The following is a 22,525-nucleotide window of genomic DNA, read 5'->3' as shown; positions in this document are numbered from 1 at the left end:
TGAGGATGGGGATGGGATGGGATGAGGATGTGATGAGGATGTGATGAGGATGGGGATGGGATGGGATGAGGATGGGATAAGGATGTGATGAGGATGGGATGAGGATGGGGATGGGATGTGATGAGGATGTGATGAGGATGGGATGAGGATGGGATGGGATGTGATGAGGATGTGATGAGGATGTGATGAGGATGTGATGAGGATGGGATGAGGATGTGATGAGGATGGGGATGGGATGGGATGAGGATGTGATGAGGATGGGGATGGGATGGGATGAGGATGTGATGAGGATGGGATAAGGATGTGATGAGGATGGGGATGGGATGGGATGAGGATGTGATGAGGATGGGATGAGGATGGGATGGGATGTGATGAGGATGTGATGAGGATGGGATGGGATGTGATGAGGATGTGATGAGGATGGGATGAGGATGTGATGAGGATGGGGATGGGATGGGATGAGGATGTGATGAGGATGGGGATGGGATGGGATGAGGATGTGATGAGGATGGGATAAGGATGTGATGAGGATGGGGATGGGATGGGATGAGGATGTGATGAGGATGTGATGAGGATGGGGATGGGATGAGGATGGGATAAGGATGGGATGAGGATGTGATGAGGATGGGATGAGGATGGGATAAGGATGTGATGAGGATGGGGATGGGATGGGATGAGGATGTGATGAGGATGGGGATGGGATGTGATGAGGATGGGATAAGGATGTGATGAGGATGTGATGAGGATGGGATGAGGATGGGATGAGGATGGGATGAGGATGGGATGAGGATGTGATGAGGATGAGGATGTGATGAGGATGGGATGGGATGGGATGAGGATGTGATGAGGATGTGATGAGGATGGGATGAGGATGGGATGAGGATGGGATAAGGATGTGATGAGGATGGGATGGGATGAGGATGTGATGAGGATAGGATAAGGATGTGATGAGGATGGGGATGGGATGTGATGAGGATGGGATGAGGATGGGGATGGGATGTGATGAGGATGTGATGAGGATGGGATGAGGATGTGATGAGGATGGGGATGGGATGGGATGAGGATGTGATGAGGATGGGGATGGGATGGGATGAGGATGTGATGAGGATGGGATAAGGATGTGATGAGGATGGGGATGGGATGGATGAGGATGTGATGAGGATGTGATGAGGATGGGGATGGGATGGGATGAGGATGGGATAAGGATGGGATGAGGATGTGATGAGGATGGGATGAGGATGGGATGGGATGAGGATGTGATGAGGATGGGGATGGGATGTGATGAGGATGGGATAAGGATGTGATGAGGATGTGATGAGGATGGGATGAGGATGGGATGAGGATGGGATGAGGATGTGATGAGGATGAGGATGTGATGAGGATGGGATGGGATGGGATGAGGATGGGATGAGGATGGGATGAGGATGTGATGAGGATGGGATGAGGATGGGATGAGGATGTGATGAGGATGGGATGAGGATGGGATGAGGATGTGATGAGGATGAGGATGTGATGAGGATGGGATGGGATGGGATGAGGATGGGATGAGGATGGGATGGGATGGGATGAGGATGTGATGAGGATGTGATGAGGATGGGATGAGGATGTGATGAGGATGGGGATAGGATGAGGATGAGGATGGGATGAGGATGAGGATGGGATAAGGATGTGATGAGGATGTGATGAGGATGTGATGAGGATGGGGATAGGATGGGATGAGGATGTGATGAGGATGGGATGAGGATGGGGATAGGATGGGATGAGGATGTGATGAGGATGGGGATAGGATGTGATGAGGATGGGATGTGATGAGGATGGGATGTGATGAGGATGGGATGGGATGTGATTAGGCTGGGATGGGATGAGGACGGGATGAGGACAGGATGAGGATGGGATGAGGATGGAATGAGATGAGGATGGGATTATGAGGGGTTCCCACCATCCCTGCGCTGAGTTCCGGGGTCTGTACACCCGCCGTGCCCACTATGAGGGGTTCCCACCATCCCTGCCCCATTATGAGGGGTTCCCACCATCCCTGCCCCATTATGAGGGGTTCCCACCATCCCTGCCCCATTATGAGGGGTTCCCACCATCCCTGCCCCATTATGAGGGGTTCCCACCATCCCTGCACCCATTATGAGGGGTTCCAACCAGCCCTGCGCCCATTATGAGGGGTTCCCACCATCCCTGCCCCATTATGAGGGGTTCCCACCATCCCTGCACCCATTATGAGGGGTTCCAACCAGCCCTGCGCCCATTATGAGGGGTTCCCACCTACCCTTCCCCATTATGAGGGGTTCCAACCATCCCTGAGCTCATTATGAGGGGTTCCCACCTACCCTTCCCCATTATGACTGGTTCCCACCATCCCTTCCCCATTATGAGGAGGTTCCCACCATCCCTGCGCATATTATGAGGGGTTTCCACCATCCCGGCACCCATTATGAGGGGGTTCCCACCATCCCTGTGCATATTATGAGTTCCCACCATCCCTACACCCATTATGAGGAGGTTCCCACCATCCCTGCACCCATTGTGAGGAGGTTCCCACCATCCCTGCACCCATGATGAGGGGTTCCCACCATCCCTGCACCAATGATGAGGGTTTCCCACCATCCCTGCACCCATGATGAGGGGTTCCCACCATCCCTGCACCAATGATGAGGGTTTCCCACCATCCCTGCACCCATTATGAGTAGGTTCCCACCATCCCTACACCCATTATGAGGAGGTTCCCACCATCCCTGCACCCATTATGAGGGGTTCCCACCATCCCTGCACCCATTATGAGGGGTTCCACCATCCCTGCACCCATTATGAGGGTTTCCCACCATCCTGCCCCATTATGAGGGGTTCCAACCATCCCTGAGCTCATTATGAGGGGTTCCCACCTACCCTTCACCATTATGACTGGTTCCCACCATCCATGCCCCATTATGAGGTGTTTCCACCATCCCTACACCCATTATGAGGAGGTTCCCACCATCCCTGCACCCATGATGAGGGTTTCCCGCCATCCCTGCCCCATTATGAGGGGTTCCCACCATCCCTGCACCCATGATGAGGGGTTGCCACCATCCCTTCCCCATTATGAGGGGTTCCCACCAGCCCTGCGCCCATTATGAGGGGTTCCCACCATCCCTGCCCCATTATGAGGGGTTTCCACCATCCCTGCTCCATTATGAGGGGTTCCCACCATCCCTGCCCCCATTATGAGGGGTTCCCACCATCCCTGCACCCATTATGAGGGGTTCCCACCAGCCCTGCGCCCATTATGAGGGGTTCCCACCATCCCTGCCCCATTATGAGGGGTTTCCACCATCCCTGCTCCATTATGAGGGGTTCCCACCATCCCTGCCCCCATTATGAGGGGTTCCCACCATCCCTGCACCCATTATGAGGGGTTCCCACCTTCCCTGCCCCATTACGAGGGATTCCCACCATCCCTGCCCCATTATGAGGGTTTCCCACCATCCCTGCCCCATTATGAGGGGTTCCAACCAGCCCTGAGCTCATTATGAGGGGTTCCCACCATCCCTGCTCCATTATGAGGGGTTCCCACCATCCCTGCACCCATTATGAGGGGTTCCCACCAGCCCTGCGCCCATTATGAGGGGTTCCCACCATCCCTGCCCCATTATGAGGGGTTTCCACCATCCCTGCTCCATTATGAGGGGTTCCCACCATCCCTGCCCCCATTATGAGGGGTTCCCACCATCCCTGCACCCATTATGAGGGGTTCCCACCTTCCCTGCCCCATTACGAGGGATTCCCACCATCCCTGCCCCATTATGAGGGTTTCCCACCATCCCTGCCCCATTATGAGGGGTTCCAACCAGCCCTGAGCTCATTATGAGGGGTTCCCACCATCCCTGAGCTCATTATGAGGGGTTCCCACCATCCCTTCCCCATTATGAGTTCCCACCATCCCTGTGCTTATTATGAGGGGGTTCCCACCATCCCTTCACCCATTATGAGGGGGTTTTTACCATCCCTGCACCCATTATGAGGGGGTTCCCACCATCCCTGTGCATTTTATGAATTCCCACCATCCCTGCACCCATTATGAGTAGGTTCCCACCATCCCTACACCCATTATGAGGAGGTTCCCACCATCCCTGCACCCATTATGAGGGGTTCCCACCATCCCTGCACCCATGATGAGGGGTTCCCACCATCCCTGCACCCGTACACAGGAAGTAAGCAGAGGACACAAGCAGCAGCTGGCTGGGCGACTCTTCCCCAGTCGATGTCTAAAGATCGGATTGTCAGCTTTCTGGTCCATCTGAAGTTCTGTCTGGTTCTGGAGAGGAGTTGTGGTGGATTGGCCCCACAGATGACACTCACGGAACCCGATTGTTTTCTCTCTTTCAGGTCAACAATGAGGAAGTAGCAATAGACTGCCGTCTGGGGTTGGAGGAAGGACGCCCGTTCTCTGGGGTGACGGCATGTATGGATTTCTGCGCCCACGCACACAAAGATCAGCACAACCTCTACAATGGCTGCACTGTGGTAAGGAGTCGCTCCCAGCCGCCGCATCTTCATGGGAAGGACAACCCTCCACTGGGGGGATCTACTGCAATCCGGGGCAGCCAATCAGCTTCTACCTTCAGCTTGCTCAGCGACACTTGACAATAAATCCTGGAAGCTGATTGGTTCCTCTACAGAACTGCACCAGATTCTGCACCCCCCAGTTCTAGCCAATCCCTTCCCTTACATTGGTGGTCAGTGGGAAGAATGTCCCTTACATTGGTGGTCAGTGGGAAGAGTGTCCCTTACATTGGTGGTCAGTGGGAAGAATGTCCCTTACATTGGGGGTCAGTGGGAAGAATGTCCCTTACATTGGGGGTCAGTGGGAAGAATGTCCCTTACATTGGGGGTCAGTGGGAAGAATGTCCCTTACATTGGTGGTCAGTGGGAAGAATGTCCCTTACATTGGGGGGTCAGTGGGAAGAATGTCCCTTACATTGGTGGTCAGTGGGAAGAGTGTCCCTTACATTGGTGGTCAGTGGGAAGAATGTCCCTTACATTGGGGGTCAGTGGGAAGAATGTCCCTTACATTGGTGGTCAGTGGGAAGAATGTCCCTTACATTGGGGGGTCAGTGGGGAGAATGTCCCTTACATTGGGGGTCAGTGGGAAGAATGTCCCTTATATTGGGGTTCAGTGGGAAGAATGTCCCTTACATTGGGGGTCAGTGGGAAGAATGTCCCTTACATTGGGGGTCAGTGGGAAGAATGTCCCTTACATTGGTGATCAGTGGGAAGAATGTCCCTTACATTGGGGGTCAGTGGGAAGAATGTCCCTTACATTGGGGGTCAGTGGGAAGAATGTCCCTTACATTGGGGGTCAGTGGGAAGAATGTCCCTTACATTGGGGGTCAGTGGGAAGAACGTCCCTTATATTGGGGGTCAGTGGGAAGAATGTCCCTTACATTGGGGGTCAGTGGGAAGAATGTCCCTTACATTGGGGGTCAGTGGGAAGAATGTCCCTTACATTGGGGGTCAGTGGGAAGAATGTCCCTTACATTGGGGGTCGGTGGGAAGAATGTCCCTTACATTGGGGATCAGTGGGAAGAATGTTCCTTACATTGGGGGTCAGTGGGAAGAATGTCCCTTACATTGGGGGTCAGTGGGAACAATGTCCCTTACATTGGGGGTCAGTGGGAAGAATGTCCCTTACATTGGGGGTCAGTGGGAAGAATGTCCCTTACATTGGGGGGTCAGTGGGAAGAATGTTCCTTACATTGGGGGGTCAGTGGGAAGAATGTCCCTTACATTGGGGGTCAGTGGGAAGAGTGTTCCTTACATTGGGGGTCAGTGGGAAGAATGTCCCTTACATTGGGGGTCAGTGGGAAGAATGTCCCTTACATTGGGGGTCAGTGGGAAGAATGTTCCTTACATTGGGGGTCAGAGGGAAGAATGTTCCTTACATTGGGGGGTCAGTAGGAAGAATGTCCCTTACATTGGGGGTCAGTGGGAAGAATGTCCCTTACATTGGGGGTCAGAGGGAAGAATGTCCCTTACATTGGGGGGTCAGTGGGAAGAATGTCCCTTACATTGGTGGTCAGTGGGATGAATGTCCCTTACATTGGGGGGTCAGTGGGAAGAATGCCCCTTACATTGGTGGTCAGTGGGATGAATGTCCCTTACATTGGGGGTCAGTGGGAAGAATGTCCCTTACATTGGGGGTCAGTGGGAAGAATGTTCCTTACATTGGGGGTCAGTGGGAAGAACGTCCCTTACATTGGGGGTCAGTGGGAAGAACGTCCCTTACATTGGGGGTCAGTGGGAAGAATGTCCCTTACATTGGTGGTCAGTGGGAAGAATGTCCCCTACATTGGGGGTCAGTGGGAAGAATGTCCCTTACATTGGGGTCAGTGGGAAGAATGTCCCTTACATTGGGGGTCGGTGGGAAGAATGTCCCTTACATTGGGGGTCACTGGGAAGAATGTTCCCTTACATTGGGGGTCACTGGGAAGAATGTCCCTTACATTGGGGGTCAGTGGGAAGAGTGTCCCTTACATTGGGGGTCAGGGGGAAGAATGTCCCTTACATTGGGAGTCAGTGGGAAGAATGTCCCTTACATTGGGGGTCAGTGGGAAGAGTGTCCCTTACATTGGGAGTCAGTGGGAAGAATGTCCCTTACATTGGGGTCAGTGGGAAGAATGTCCCTTACATTGGGGGTCAGTGGGAAGAATGTCCCTTACATTGGGGTCAGTGGGAAGAATGTCCCTTACATTGGGGGTCAGTGGGAAGAATGTCCCTTACATTGGTGATCAGTGGGAAGAATGTCCCTTACATTGGGGGTCAGTGGGAAGAGTGTCCCTTACATTGGGGGTCAGTGGGAAGAATGTCCCTTACATTGGGGGTCAGTGGGAAGAATGTCCCTTACATTGGGGGTCAGTGGGAAGAGTGTCCCTTACATTGGGGGTCAGTGGGAAGAGTGTCCCTTACATTGGGGGTCAGTGGGAAGAGTGTCCCTTACATTGGTGGTCAGTGGGAAGAGTGTCCCTTACATTGGGGGTCAGTGGGAAGAGTGTCCCTTACATTGGGGGTCAGTGGGAAGAATGTCCCTTACATTGGGGGTCAGTGGGAAGAATGTCCCTTACATTGGGGGGGGTCAGTGGGAAGAATGTCCCTTACATTGGGGGTCAGTGGGAAGAGTGTCCCTTACATTGGGGGTCAGTGGGAAGAATGTCCCTTACATTGGGGGTCAGTGGGAAGAATGTCCCTTACATTGGGGGTCAGTGGGAAGAGTGTCCCTTACATTGGTGGTCAGTGGGAAGAGTGTCCCTTACACTGGGGGTCAGTGGGAAGAGTGTCCCTTACATTGGGGGTCGGTGGGAAGAGTGTCCCTTACATTGGGGGTCAGTGGGAAGAGTGTCCCTTACATTGGGGGTCAGTGGGAAGAGTGTCCCTTACACTGGGGGTCAGTGGGAAGAGTGTCTCTTACACTGGGGGTCAGTGGGAAGAGTGTCCCTTACACTGGGGGTCAGTGGGAAGAGTGTCCCTTACATTGGGGGTCAGTGGGAAGAGTGTCCCTTACATTGGGGGTCAGTGGGAAGAATGTCCCTTACATTGGGGGTCAGTGGGAAGAATGTCCCTTACATTGGGGGTCAGTGGGAAGAGTGTCCCTTACATTGGGGGTCAGTGGGAAGAGTGTCCCTTACATTGGGGGTCAGTGGGAAGAGTGTCCCTTACACTGGGGGTCAGTGGGAAGAGTGTCCCTTACACTGGGGGTCAGTGGGAAGAGTGTCCCTTACATTGGGGGTCAGTGGGAAGAGTGTCCCTTACATTGCAGCTCATTCTCGGAAGTTGCGGCATACATACTGAGTACTTATTGAAGTCTATTGTGTTCTGGTCGCTGTCTCAGGATTGCCCGGCTTGGGTGGTCCACAGTGGTCCTGTACTCTGGGATGACAATGACCCTCCCGTCTGTCTATGTAGGTCTGCACCCTGACGAAGGAGGACAACAGGACGGTGGGGAAGATCGCTGAAGATGAACAGCTCCATGTGCTGCCCCTTTACAAGATCTGCAATACAGACGAGTTTGGGAATGAGGAGGCCCAGGCAGAGAAGATCAGGAAAGGAGGACTACAAGTGCTCACCTCCTTCCCTCGAGAGGTCCGGAAGCTTCCCGAGCCGGCCAAGTCTTGCAGGCAGAGGCAGCTGGAGGCCAAGAAGGCAGCTGCTGAGAAGAAGAAACTCCAGAAAGAGAAACTGACACCAGATAAACCCAAGCAGGAGCCGGAAGACATGAAACTCAACCAGCAGAGCCCAGGTATGGTATGTCCCGGTATGTGCCGACGTCAGGACATGGGAAGAGATTTATGGCTAGTGGATAATGAGGGCAAATGTTGGCTTTCAATGTTCCTCGGAAATCTTTACCTACAAACCTCCCATGTACTATTCCTTCCAGTGCCGTACTTTTCCATGCCAGTGGCTGGTTGTAATATGCTGTCAGTCCAGCAGCTGCTAGGAAATTCCTTAGTTCAGTAGCTCGCCAATTAGAGAATTCACAAATTGTGTTGCCAGTAAGAAATTTGGACACAAAGGTGAGGATTGTTTCTACAAATTAGTCCAGGCAGTGAGTGACCTACACAGGGGCGTCCCTAGGGTTGGTGTCACCCGGCGCGGTAACACTTGGTAACACCCCCTCCGACGATCCCCACAGAAAGGATCGGATCTGCGGATTGAGCATAATGGATCGGACTGCAATTTATTATGCTCAATCCCCAGATCCGATGCATCCTGCGGGGATCGTCGGCTTGCTTTACAACTTACCTTTTTCTGGAGCGGGTCCGGTGTCACCCCGTGCGGTCGGTGTCACCCGGTGCGGACCGCACCCCCCGCACCTGCCTCGGGACGCCACTGGACCTACACCATAACTCATAACTCTCCCAATTCATGGAAACTCCACAGTCCGAGGCGACCATATGAGGTCCTGATTCCTGGGGTTGTGTACAGAAATGGATGACAGTCCATAACTGGTGCCGGCTTCTTGGATCGGTATTATGTTTCCACAACATTTCCTTTAGCAGATCTGACACTCAGTATTACTGTTGCTGAAACATTTATTATAAGTAATGTGTTATTTCAGGAGAGCAAACCTTGGCTCATGAAGGATTCCTGTGAAGAAAAGCAGAGTTGATGTTTGGGTGAACTTGTAGGAATAGAAACTTGGAGCGGCCATTGTTGACTGCAATCTCAGACAACCTAATTGGCTTCTCTGTCTGGAGAGTCAATGATCTGCAAAAGCCTGCAGCCGGTATAAATGAAGCTCCTCTCCTGCATGTTCCAGGTTGGCATCTCTATAGACTGCAAAGCCGACTGACATTCCCTGAACCTGCACAACCATAAGAACTCCCACCATGTGGTCCTCACAGTCTTCATAACAACCACCAATCTCCAATGATAGTAGAAGACACTAATATTAGAACATCGTTATCTGGGGCAGAACCTTCCCAACACCCATTCTGTGCCAACACTAATGATTGTAAAGTCAGGTTCCTCCAGGCCTTAATGCTCCTGTGGAATGTAGAGATCTAATAAATAGAACATTCCTGGTGAAAAGGGGGAAGCGAGGCCGAGGAACAAAGACATCGATCAATAGAGGAACCCCAAGTTCTGGCTCATGCATTAAGAAGCATTATTATAAATCTGTCCACTAAAATCAGGTCATGTGATCCTGCTGGTCTGCTTTCAGAGGGGGAGCGGTGCCAAGGCTCAGGCTGGTAGAATGTTCTATAATTATATGGCGCTGGAAGTAGATTTGCTTTACAAACATTGATTGGTCATGAGGTAGGAGGGACTATACTGTGTGCCAGGCTCTACGGGCAGAGGGAGAAGTGAGACTCAGATGTCACTGGTGGGGCCCCTTTCCAGTACACAGCTTGAGTCATGGTGGCAACAACTAGAGCCCATGGGAACTGTTCAATGGCATATCATGAATGCCAAAGGCAGAGCAATACTGTACAGGTTGAGGCATATTGATCGGGTATAGACTGATAGATGGAGAAAACATTGTCTGACTTCCCCATTACTGTGCCAGACAGGTTCTCTTCATAAAGGTTTCCTCCTCATACTTCCAAGGTATGGAACGGGGCCATTGCTACTACTTGATGATCAAATGTCTTTTCTGTGTTATTATGGTTGGGTTCGGTTTGAGCAATGTTCAATGAACTTCAAACAAGGATGGGTGCTGAACCTGAACCCCACTGAAATCAAAGGGAGCCAACTCTGTCAAATTGAAAATGCCTATTTTTTTGGGCTAATAGGCAAGGGGGTGTCAAAAAAAGCATGGTGGATGGGCACTGCCCTGGGGAACATGGGCCAATGCAAAAAAAAATGTAGTCAGGAGCAGTGATTTTGTAAGGTGTAAAAATTAAAAATTCTCAATTCCTTTTAATAACATGCCTGGGGGGGTCCTAACCCCGCCTGTGAAGGGGCTTCTCTATGATGTACAGAAAGTGCTGCAGCAACGCTGACATTTACAGGAAAAAAGCTTTACAATTACCAGCTAATGACATTTCATTCCTGGCTGATGCCATTGGCACAGGCCCAAGCCTAGACCCTTATAAAGTGGGGGGCCAAAGAGAACCGGTGTGTTTAATAACCCGAGACTATCTAATGTCCGTCTGTAATAGGAATAATGAGTTGTGGGATTGTGGGGGTCACTGTCCATCCCGGCTCTGGTGTGTTTAATAACCCGAGACTATCCAATGTCCGTCTGTAATAGGAATAATGAGTTGTGGGATTGTGGGGGCCACTGTCCATCCCCGCTCTGGTGTGTTTAATAACCCGAGACTATCTAATGTCCGTCTGTAATAGGAATAATGAGTTCTGGGATTGTGGGGGCCACTGTCCATCCCGACTCTGGTGTGTTTAATAACCCGAGACTATCCAATGTCTGTCTGTAATAGGAATAATGAGTTGTGGGATTGTGGGGGCCACTGTCCATCCCGGCTCTGGTGTGTTTAATAACCCGAGACTATCCAATGTCCGTCTGTAATAGGAATGAGTTCCGGGATTGTTGGGGCCACTGTCCATCCCGGCTCTGGTGTGTTTAGTAACCCGAGACTATCCAATGTCCGTCTGTAATAGGAATAATGAGTTGTGGGATTGTGGGGGCCACTGTCCATCCCGGCTCTGGTGTGTTTAGTAACCCGAGACTATCCAATGTCCGTCTGGAATAGGAATAATGAGTTGTGGGATTGTGGGGGCCACTGTCCATCCCGGCTCTGGTGTGTTTCATGCTTCTATAATGATCTAGAGTTTGTCATTCATTTGGCCATACTAATCGCCTTGTATTCATTGCTTCCTTAGGTATGACCCAGCAGCCGGTTAAGCCTTGCATAAAAATGGAGCCTTCCAATCACTACAATACCTTCAAATATAATGCAAATGGAGTTGTTGAGAGCTACTCGGTGTTGGGCAGCTGCAGACCTTCGGATCCCTACAGCATGAACAGTGTTTACTCCTACCATTCTTTCTATGCACAACCACCTACACTGCCTTCCTTGAATGGATATCATTCAAAATTTGCTCTTCCTTCTTTTGGATATTACGGCTTTTCCAGCAATCCTGTGGTCTCTTCCCCGTATATGAATTATGGTGCCAGCGATGCAAAGTCTGGTGGGTGGATGAATAACAAAAAGTCAGAAATCCAGTCAATGTCAGAGAGTATAAGCCAGGGCTATGGAAATGAGCAAAACTATGGAAAATCTGGAGACAGCAGATCAACCAGCACCCCTCTCCGGACTACCCCCGCTCCCGTAGATACCACTCCATATTTTAACAAAGTCATTAAGAAGGAGCCCATGAATGATTACTCATACGATCCATTCCAGAGATCTCCAAGCATCCATTCTCAGAGTCCCGTTCTAAATCTCTCAATGCCGAAAAATGATCAGGCCCTTCCCTTTAAAGCAAATGGAGCTTTGGCTTCTGAAAGGACAAATTCAGAGGGTTCTCAAAGCATGTATATGACCAGTGAGAAAGCAAATTTAGCAAATGGTTTAGATAAGAGAGATTATTATGGTGGCCAAGCTAATGGCGTAGGATTCAAGAACTCTTATGGACAAAACAAACAGTGGGGAGCTTATGGGCTCGATGCTCAGGCGGGTCAGCGTGACTCAAACACTCCAGTGAAGGTTTGGAGCTCCTGCAAGCTCAGTGACAGTTCTACTAACCTGATCTCTTCTGAAAATGCTCAGGACAAGAACTGGAATGGTGGTCGGGCCATGAAGGAGACATCGACATTCCAGGAGAAGCTGTGGAATTCAGTTGCTGGTAACGATAGGTGTAGCGTTACGCCTAGTGGAATGCAGGACAAGGCATGGAATATGTTTTCTGCTCCGGCCACTCCATCAACCCCTTTAAGACAAGACAGCTGGGATCCATACAGTCTTGATGACAATATGGAGGACACTCCATCGAAGAGAGAAGAGGAAGAGGAGGAAGAGTGGTCAGACAGTGAGCACAATTTCCTGGATGAAAATATTGGAGGAGTTGCCGTAGCTCCGGCCCATGGCTCCATTCTGATAGAGTGTGCACGTAGGGAGCTTCATGCCACCACACCCCTGAAGAAGCCCAACCGTTGTCACCCAACCCGCATTTCATTGGTGTTCTATCAACACAAGAATTTAAATCAACCTAACCATGGACTGGCACTCTGGGAAGCCAAAATGAAGCAACTGGCAGAGAGAGCGCGGTTAAGGCAAGAGGAAGCCGCTAGATTGGGCATCAAACAAGAAGTCAAAAGCTTTGGGAAGAAGAGAAAGTGGGGAGGTGCTGCCACTACAGAGACCCCACCGATCGATAAGAAGGACTTCATCCCAACTCGACATGCAGCTACTGGACTAACAAACTCTTATACCACTTCATCCTCCTATGCCTACACCAAGGTGACGGGACCATACAATCATTTTAAATGAGATTAGCTGCCATTGTGGCCATTGTACCTCAACTAATTACCGGCACTGTAATCTATGGTGCTATTCGTGGTGCTTTTTTACGTGTACGGCGGGGAATCCTGTACACATCGTGTACGGCGGGGAATCCTGTACACATCTCCCAGGACTTAACCTTGAGCAAGAGAACTTTAACTGTATCATTTCTTTTTCCAATTAATCTTAAAAAGATTTATATCTACATTTTTTTTATAAAAAAACCTACTGTTGTACAACAGATGATAAGAAAACACATAAAAATCATGGCATCCTTTTACCACACACACAGAAATAGATTTTTAATTGCATTGAAACATATATTTATTGGATTTTTATAGAACAACAATGGTGCAGAAGCTGCGGCCCGAAGATGCCGGAATATTTTTTTTAAGCTACTAGGAATCACAGATGACAGACCACCATGACTATGCTTGCAGATTCGATTCGATTTACTTTTTAGCAGACGGTAATCACTATGCGGGCTAGACCACGGATGCAGGGCCCCTTATGATGTCATTTCTTGTCAGTCAAATGACGGCCAGCTTGGCACAGAATTCTGTCACCTACAAAGCAGGAATACAGATGTGTTGGAAGGGATCACGAAGCTTCGGAAAGCAGCAGTCTGTCCATTTTACATCTATTTATAACTTAATTTAAATGACTGAAGAGAGTCGGATGAAAGAAATAAATTATTCTCTGCATTGAGAACTTTTAAAATGACCACATTGCAGTTTGAATTGTATTTTTTACTTTTTGCTGCTTTTAATTTTTATACCAAAATGAAATGATAATCAGACGAGTCACTTTATGGACACATCTGTGTTTCTGTCTTCTAGGTCCTTTAGGGAGATGGATGAGATATTCATCTAAGTGCAGATTCTGGTGCTAAAGCGCCTCGAAAGACAAAACCTTTTTTTTTTAGCGTTTGTTAGAATAGGGAGCCCAATGGTCAGGATTTTTTTTGTCTTCTGTTTCCTACTGGGGAGATTTCTTGTGACTTCCTGTCCTGTAGATGCAACAGGAAGTGGGTGGAGATTTCACCCAAGTGAGGGAGATTTCTTGTGACTTCCTGTCCTGTAGATGCAACAGGAAGTGGGTGGAGATTTCACCCAAGTGAGGGAGATTTCTTGTGACTTCCTGTCCTGTAGATGCAACAGGAAGTGGGTGGAGATTTCACCCAAGTGAGGGAGATTTCTTGTGACTTCCTGTCCTGTAGATGCAACAGGAAGTGGGTGGAGATTTCACCCAAGTGAGGGAGGCGCTCTGATAGATGTCACCGTAACAGGCGGCCCCATTGGAAGATTCCACTTGCCTTCCTTTTCTGGTGATAATTTTGACTTTTCCCTCAATGGCCACCCAAACAGATAGAGAGAGCGAATCTCCCCTGCAGCAGGAACACAGACAGCAATAATCACCTGTCGGGGCCACTGACCCTTCCCTATTCCATCCAAACAAAAAAAAAAAAGAAGTTTTAGCTTTACTAAGACTTTGAATTGCGTAATGCGAAGGGCTGCTGTATCTCGCATCCAATGAAAACTGTGAATAGATAGATCCGTGCATTCTTTGTATTTTATTCATAGTATATATGGTGCTGGTTGACCGGGGCATTCTCTGTTTCATTAAAATCAGTGGGGCTGTCATGCAGACCAAAACCTGGATTTTTTTTTAGTCTCTTTTAGGATATTGTGTTGTAAAGGTTTTATTTTTGTGGGGCGGGGCTTGAAAGGTTGTCGATAGCCCCTGGCTATCAGGGCTCATTCTTTAAACTTGCCATTAGTCTGGCTAATGGTTGCAAATCGTGGTGCTACACTGTCAGTTACAGCAACGTATGGGGGGGGGGGGGGGGCTGGAAATGCAGGTGCTACAAATATTAAGTCATGAAATAAAAGTATTTTTATGAACATAGTTGGAAGAAGACTATCTAGATTTTTAAGGAGGTAAATAGCTTCTAGATTGGATAGAGTTGCCGGATTGTGCCAGGGAAGGAATCTACGTGAAGATTGCACCGACGCTGTGGGGCGCTCCTGCGATCGGGCGGCTCACGGAATGTAAATCCAGCGACGACGCGCTTATTACGGACTATTTTTCTTGGAGCCGGATTGGGGATGTGGATGGGCGCGGCCCGTGTCTTCGCATCTATGATCCGTCGGTCTGTAAATAGCTTCTTTTCTGTTTTGTAAGATTATTTGAAAGCACTTTTTATCCTGCTGCAAACGTGGAAATAGAAGACGGGAGATCTGTATATAGTAGCTGAATATTTAACTTCGTGTGTCCGTCCGACCGATGACTATATCTGCATTTATATATATATAAAAGTCTATATATATATAATTTTCTATATTTTAGTCGTATCTCATAAGCTATAATGGTTTTTGCTGTTGTATAGCCTAGAGCAGCATTTCGAAGAACGCGCCACGTCATCCCGCCGGAGCAGAGCTGTCCTGAAGGGTCACTTACAGTTCTACTAATAGCCTTTCTGGGATAGAATGGGAAAAGTATTAGGCGTTTCCTGGAGAAAATACTGCCACCGGCTCCTGTCAGTGCTGACCGCATGCCTGAAGGCCCCCTGTGTATGTGGTCATGTGATCTCTGATGGAAGCCACATTCAGGTCGACTTGTCCTGCAGAGATCACATGACCAATTGGCATCGACTTCAGCCACATGACCAGCAGGGAATGACGCCGCCAGCAGCACTTTCTGCAGGAAACATTCGTGTTTCATCGTCATGTTCACATGTTAGCCTTCGTCTATGTTTCTGTGCAGCACTAAAGTGAATGATACTGAGTATCTGAATGTTCCGGCAAGCTATGAGCTCATTTCCAGGCTCCAAGTCTGACATTTGTTAATGGAGGTTCACTTATAGAAATTCATCCAACTGTGTGAATGAGAAATGGCGTCTTTGGTTTGTTACAAGTATTACTCACCTGCGCCCAAATATGCAATGAGGTGAAGAGGAATATTTCTGTGTTTTTTTTCTTCAAATTCCCCCAAATCTGATTGGCTGTGTGAGCATTGGAGTGAAAATCATCCCTTTAGTACATCTGGCCATGTGTGTGCAAAGCCGGGAGATTTACAGTAAATAGAAGATAATAAAATATAGGAAAACACAAAAAAGTTCCAATAAAATAGAAAGAAATCTTCCCAGCTCCAGGATCATGGGAACCAGATCAGAATATTTCTCATATTAAGTAAACAAAATTCATACTAAATGAAATCCCCCCTGTAGATGACCCGGTACCAGCTCTGGTTGTGTATATTCTCTGGAATGGACCACACTGGGGACTGAGCTCTCCCGTAGATGACCCGGTACCGCCTCTGGTTGTGTATATTCTCTGGAATGGACCACACTGGGGCCTGAGCTCTCCCATAGATGACCCAGTACCGCCTCTGGTTGTGTATATTCTCTGGAATGGACCACACTTGGGCCTGAGCTCTCTCATAGATGACCCAGTACAGGTTCTGGTTGTGTATATTCTCTGGAATGGACCACACTGGGGACTGAGCTCCCCTGTAGATGACCTGGTACCATCTCTGGTTGTGTATATTCTCTAGAATGGACCACACTGGGACTAAGCTACCCCGTAGATGACGCGGTACCATCTCTGGTTGTGTATATTCTCTAGAATGGACCACACTTGAGACTGAGCTCCCCCGTAGAGGACCCGGTACTGGCTCTAGTTGTGTATATTCTCTGGAATGGACCACGCAGGGAATCGAGCTCCAATGCACACCAAGTTCAGCCCCTCAGATCCCTACCTGATCGTTCATGACCCAAAATGTCTGTAAAATGAATTGCTTGCCTGAGCAAAGAGTGTACAGACCATACAAAGCCCAATCGAATCAGGAATTACAATCTATTCATTGATTGATATAATGCCATTTAAGGTAGTTGTAAACCCTCTGTCAGATAAATAATAAATGTCCTCTTTGCCACAACCTCATATATTTGTATAAAACAATAAAGCCAAAACCTAATAAAAGTTAAAACAACTTGAAAATATACCTGGTCACAAAACTGTATCTGAGCGTTCGATACTATGAAGAGAAATGATATTGGAGAGTAGATGATGAAGAGTGTAGGGTGGGGAAGATCATTCATTGTCCAGCCTTGTAAATGGGAATCCTTCATTTACTTGTCGAAGGTTGTCCCCAATTGTCCTTCATTCTCCTGCATTGGGTTGTCCTCAATCGTCCTCCATTGACTTGCCGATGGTTGTCCTAAATTGTCCTTTATTAACCTGCTGATGGTTGTCCCCAATTGCCCTTCCTTTACCTGCCAATGGTTGCCATCAATTGTCCTTCATTGACCTGCCAGTGGTCCTCCCCAATTGTCCTTCATTGACCTGCCAGTGGTCCTCCCCAATTGTCCTTCATTGACCTGCCAGTGGTCCTCCCCAATTGTCTTTCATTCACCTGCTGATGGTTGTCCCCCATTATCCTTCATTTACCTTCCAAAGGTCATCCTCAATTATCCATTTTTAAAACAAATCTCTTTGTAGAAAACAATGTGCACTGGATGATGGCAGTGGAGGATTACTGAGGATAGGTTAGACGGTGATTTCATTTTAGTTTCCAGAAATATATGTAGTGAGGGAATGAATACCAGGTGGAGTTTTTCTATAAAAAGGAAAAGGATTCTTCCCCCAGTGACTAGTATATAATATGAATTGATTATTACAATTGAAATGAAATATTTGATGGTGTGTCTGATGGCCATCCTGTCACCACAACAGTTCTTCAGGAATACATTGACCTGGTGCTATTTATATATACTATATGACCTCATCACCTGTTCAGGAAAAGAATAATTCTTTCTGTGTTACAGATTTACAGCTGAGTGTAATTTAGACTAGAACTGGAATGAGGCCCACGTGTGGGAATGCATGTCCACCATGTCATAGTTCAGAAGGTCTGATGGTGTTTGGCTCTGATGATTGGGGTCATGTGGTATGAATTGGGTTGGGGGGATCTGAGAAGCTTGCTGCTTATGGCCTTCTATACAAGCCTTTGGGTTAGAGGAGTGAATTGGACATTGAGGTGGACATGCTGCACCTCTGCAGTAACTCAGAATGACTTCTTAATGGAAGAGAAATGTCTCTGAGTGCTGAATTGGACTAACAAGCCTTTAGAATATCTTCACAAGTTCCAGCTCTTTGTAGACGGGTTCCTCTTCTCATGACGTTTTTTTGTAGCGTTTCTTGAATTCCCAACCCGGCAGCTAACACTGAGATAAATGCTGGTGGATGAGTGGTTGGCATAGATTTTTTTTATTTTTTGAACAGAAATGTGAGTGATTGTGTCTCTTTTCTACCACGTCCACCTTACTTCAGACTCCTGATAGGAAACGAGCTCAGTATTTTAACTGTTTGGGGTTCCATCTAAAAGAATCATTTTCTATGCATACCAAGGCAGCTGAATCAATAATTTGTAATATAATTTATAAGATTTCCCCCATGTACCACAAGGCCAAGATTCTATATGAGATGGTTGCATTGTTAGTGTGGAACATGCAGCAGCACCGTCAGACTTTTGTTCGTTCTCATTACTTGTGTAATACTTACCATACCATGAACACTTTTCTATAGAATCATTTCAGTTTTGGACGCTTTGATGTGTGTTAATATCTGAGGGCTTTCCAAGAGATACTAAGATCTGCCTCCATTACCCAGTGAGGTCACAATCACAGCATCTAAGTCACCAATTCCACCTTCTAAGTTCCTAAAAGTAAATCGCATTAGTGGAGGAGCCTGTGCATGACTGGGCCTGGTTGTTCGTGGTCCATGAGTTTTCTGAGATTGATGAAGCAAGCTGTTGTGGATCATGACTTTAAGGTGAAGCTCTTGGCCTTGTGTACCTCAAGGAGTACATTGAGCAGATGTGATCATTGCTCTTTATGGAGTCCTTCTTTATGAGGGTTCATTTTAATTGGAACACACCTGTAAACTGGCAGTCCACCCAAAACTGACTTCTGCTAGATGTTGGTGTGTGGAATCCTTCAGTAGATTGTGGGGACTTTCCCGCTGCAGTCAAAGTTCTGCTCCTCCTCTGTAGATGTCATTCCTCTGTAGAGATTTATTGAGATATTTTCATCGTAGCTACAGCCAAGACAGATCCCATCTCTCTGAGAACTTTCTGGGTTCGTTAACTTGTCATTTGCCAAATGTAAAAAAAATCAGTTTTTGGTGAATCGACATCGCATTGGTGAAGTGGAAGAAGGCCTTTGTGAGGATGTAGTCTGGGAATATGACGGGAACTAGTGGTCTAAGGCACAAACTAGTCCCAGAATGTTGTGCTGCATGAGAGGCGGCTGTAGGGCTCATCTATGGAAGCCTTAGCAAACATCTCTTATAAACCAGAATTCTATAATCTAACATCTGATTGGTTGCCTGAAGTAGAAAGCATGATCTTTCCCTTAGCAGTGGCCAGAGATGGAGACTTCCTCCTCAGATGTAGATTGGCCTACATTGCACCTTATCATCACTGTGTTTTTTGTAGGACACTTCTAGCTGGACACAACCATGGAAAGTATAATGGGAAGGGAGGTCATTGTCAGACTGTTTATCCTATTGGAAGGTCTACTATTACCTGTAAATGTAATTTTATTTCATATTTATTACAATATAAATCCACCATCATGATTGCAGATTTTCTGCAGGTTGAAGGGAGAATTGCCCATCATTAATAGATGGAAGGACTCCAATGTAGCACTGAAATTGTCTCATTTACTGTCCAGACCTAGGACATACCACTGATCCTTCCACACCTATGAGAAAGATCTAATGTGCCCTCAGATTGAGATGTCTGCCATGTGATTCTCGGGATTTCAGTGAATGTCTTTAGTGATTGCATTGTGTGTGCCAACAAATAACCACAAACCCTATGAAGGCCACCTAGAGAGGAGGGCCCATGTTGGGTGGACATTCTGGAGACCAGCAGACACACTCCACCATATGGCTGTCAACACCTTTAGACTCGGTATATAAACCTTCCAGGTTATGTTCCATTGTGAACCTTCTGCCATCTCCCCAACTTCAACATTTACCAGTAAAGCAGTTCAATCATTGTGGGTTATTGTCAAATGAACGTTCTATGTGATCTCCTCATGTCTGGTGACTACTAGAACTACATTTACAGTATCAGGACAACAGCCTCCTTTTGTTACCCCCTTTCTATGCTCTCTTCACCCTCTATTACATATCTGGCATCAATGGGCGCCCTGCTGCAGGAGAGGGGTCTAATGCCCATTGGTCCTCTCCTGAGCCGGCAGTTCCACGCAGTATGGTCCCACCAGAAGTATGGATGAGGAGTGATGGGGGGAGGGGGGGCTGTTAGGATTAGGTTAGTTATCCTTTCCATTGGGATTGTGTCCACATATGAACCGAAGCGGATTCAACCAATTAGAACTTGTATTTGCTGTGATAATAGTAGCCAGGGAGAGGTTTTCATACTTTGGTGTCAGATGTTTGGATGGTGATCGTCGGCACACAATCTGGTAGACAGGCGCAGGGGACCGGTGAGACTTCCAGGCAGCGCCAGCAGGAAGTTTTATTGTTTGGATCCCATTTGTAGTTGTTGGAGAGACTTTGGCGGCTTATTCCAATTGTTTACACCTTCCTCTGATCAATGCCTCTAGGCGGTCTCTATTCTTCTGCCTTTTTCAGTTTCTTCTTTTGTTCACTATATGGTGCTATTTTTTTTTATATTTGTAATAAAAAGGGGTGTGTCTAATTTATTTGATAAAAACCAAATTTGTTTTCTTGTTTGACATCAATGACATTTCCTGACGTATACCTCACAAATACATCGCAGTGTGCTCATGTGAAGCCACATTAATGCCCATGCATCGGCCTCGGTGGTCCGTACTATGAGGCACCAATATTGCGTGCTACGCGTTTTATCTCCGCACCAGAGTTGCCTACAACAGTCACAAAACCACTTCTACCGCTTCTCGTGAACTAAGGAAGGTTTCCGCTTTTAATTGTCTTTTTCAGAAGCATAAGCGGAAATCACGTTCTGCATCATGAAACAGAGATTTGCCATGTAGGTGCTTCGTAGATGAATTCTTCCCATTCTTGTATACGCCTGGATTATGTGTGTATACAGGTCAGGACACAATGACAGGTTTACAACATCTTCCAAATTGTTTTTTTGTGGTATAAATTGATATCGATGAATTCTGGGCTTTGGACTTTCCATTGTCAAGGACGATTAAAGCAGATTTGACCCCCATTAGGACAGTTTTCAGGGATTCTTCTCCAGATCCGCTCACCTGACGTTCCAGAACATTTGTTGCTTTATACTGAGTATTGTCAAAATTGTAAAAAAAAAAATAAAAAAAAATAATGAATAATTGAAATGTGCATTTTAGGTATGGCTTGTCCATTTTTATCTTTTTTTTTTTTTTAATGTATTTGAATTAATTCTTTTCAGCGTCGGAGTTGATTGTCGACTCCCAGCGCTGCGAAAGGGTTAAAGTGAATACCGGGGGGACGCAGGTTGGTTTTGTGGCATAAATAAAGAAATTAATAAATGCAGTATAGTTAGCTAGATAATAGATGTCGATGTATTTGATTTGTCTTTAAATTCACCGGCGCCGAGCCTCTCCAATGGAGCTGGACTCGGACGCCACACTTGAAGATATCTCAACTTGTGACTGTGGTTACTTGAAATTCAGTTTATTTTGGGGGTGGATTGGATGAATGGTAGATTTACAATGTCTGAAGGCGGTAGGATTTTTGTGTATTAAACTGCAGATATGACTAGTACAGTAAATTGATGCTGATAATTTTATTTTGTATCATTTTTTCATGTTTTGTATTTTCTTTCATCCTCTTTGTTTCCTCCCACCCCAGTGTTCTGTAATTTTTATTTTTATTTTTAGGGTGCCTAAAAGATGACAAGTATGAATCTTCATTTTTCTGTATTTTATTATAATTTTCACAAGCATCTGTTTGTGAAATGTATTATTCCTGATAACTAAAATATTGTGGGTGTTTTAATAAATTTTATATTTATTTTTTGCACTCAAACTCTGTGTGTTTTTTTCTCTTTTGTGACTTTTTTTTTTTCTTCCAGCCTTTCGTTGGCAATAAATGAAATGACGTTTATGGTCGGTCAGAGTCGCCAAATGAGAGCGACAGAAATCTTCATTCACAAGGATTTAGTTCATTATCAGCCGATGACGATCGTTCTGTTCCACAGTCAGCGCCCATTAGAGCTGAAAATAACGACCATGAGGTGGAAAATAACGATCGTTATGGCCAATAACAAGAAGGTTATCGCTGAATGAATTGACCCAAAAAATGTATTTGTAAATTTTACGCAGACTGGGCTGATGGCGCGGACGGTGTACCGCGTGTTACCAGTGTGGCCATATTCCCCAATATTCCATAATCCTGGCTGGTGGTGATGAGTTCCATGGCAGGAGCGCCTTCTATGGAGTCATCTTCACACTTCGGGAAAACGTCTTTGTAAGCAGCTTGATGGTGAAAGTGAGGCATGCGCAGCAGTGGGGGAGGGGCGGGGCGTTGCGCACACATTCCTTCCTTGTTCATCCTCAGGTAGTGCCTGCTATA

At 47.2% G+C, this 22,525-nt stretch overlaps 1 protein-coding gene across 1 annotated transcript in view; it reads left to right on the top strand.

Moving 5' to 3' along the window:
• TET3 (tet methylcytosine dioxygenase 3) overlaps nt 1-21,979 on the top strand; it is a 59,711-nt gene extending 37,732 nt beyond the window's left edge. The window contains exons 6-8 of the mRNA XM_089668115.1: nt 4,375-4,512; nt 7,948-8,281; nt 11,326-21,979. Coding sequence (XP_089524241.1) covers nt 4,375-4,512; nt 7,948-8,281; nt 11,326-12,935 — 2,082 coding nt within the window. The 3' untranslated portion in view covers nt 12,936-21,979. The remainder of the gene's footprint in view (nt 1-4,374; nt 4,513-7,947; nt 8,282-11,325) is intronic.
• Nucleotides 21,980-22,525: the final 546 nt, after the last annotated feature.

The sequence above is a fragment of the Staurois parvus genome, unplaced genomic scaffold (assembly GCF_062004578.1).
Source record: "Staurois parvus isolate SC_StPar_1 unplaced genomic scaffold, SC_StPar_1.0 ptg003858l, whole genome shotgun sequence".
NCBI lineage: Eukaryota > Metazoa > Chordata > Amphibia > Anura > Ranidae > Staurois > Staurois parvus.
The sequence above is the reverse complement of the archived record's forward strand: the minus strand, read 5'-3'. Positions and strand labels throughout refer to the sequence as shown.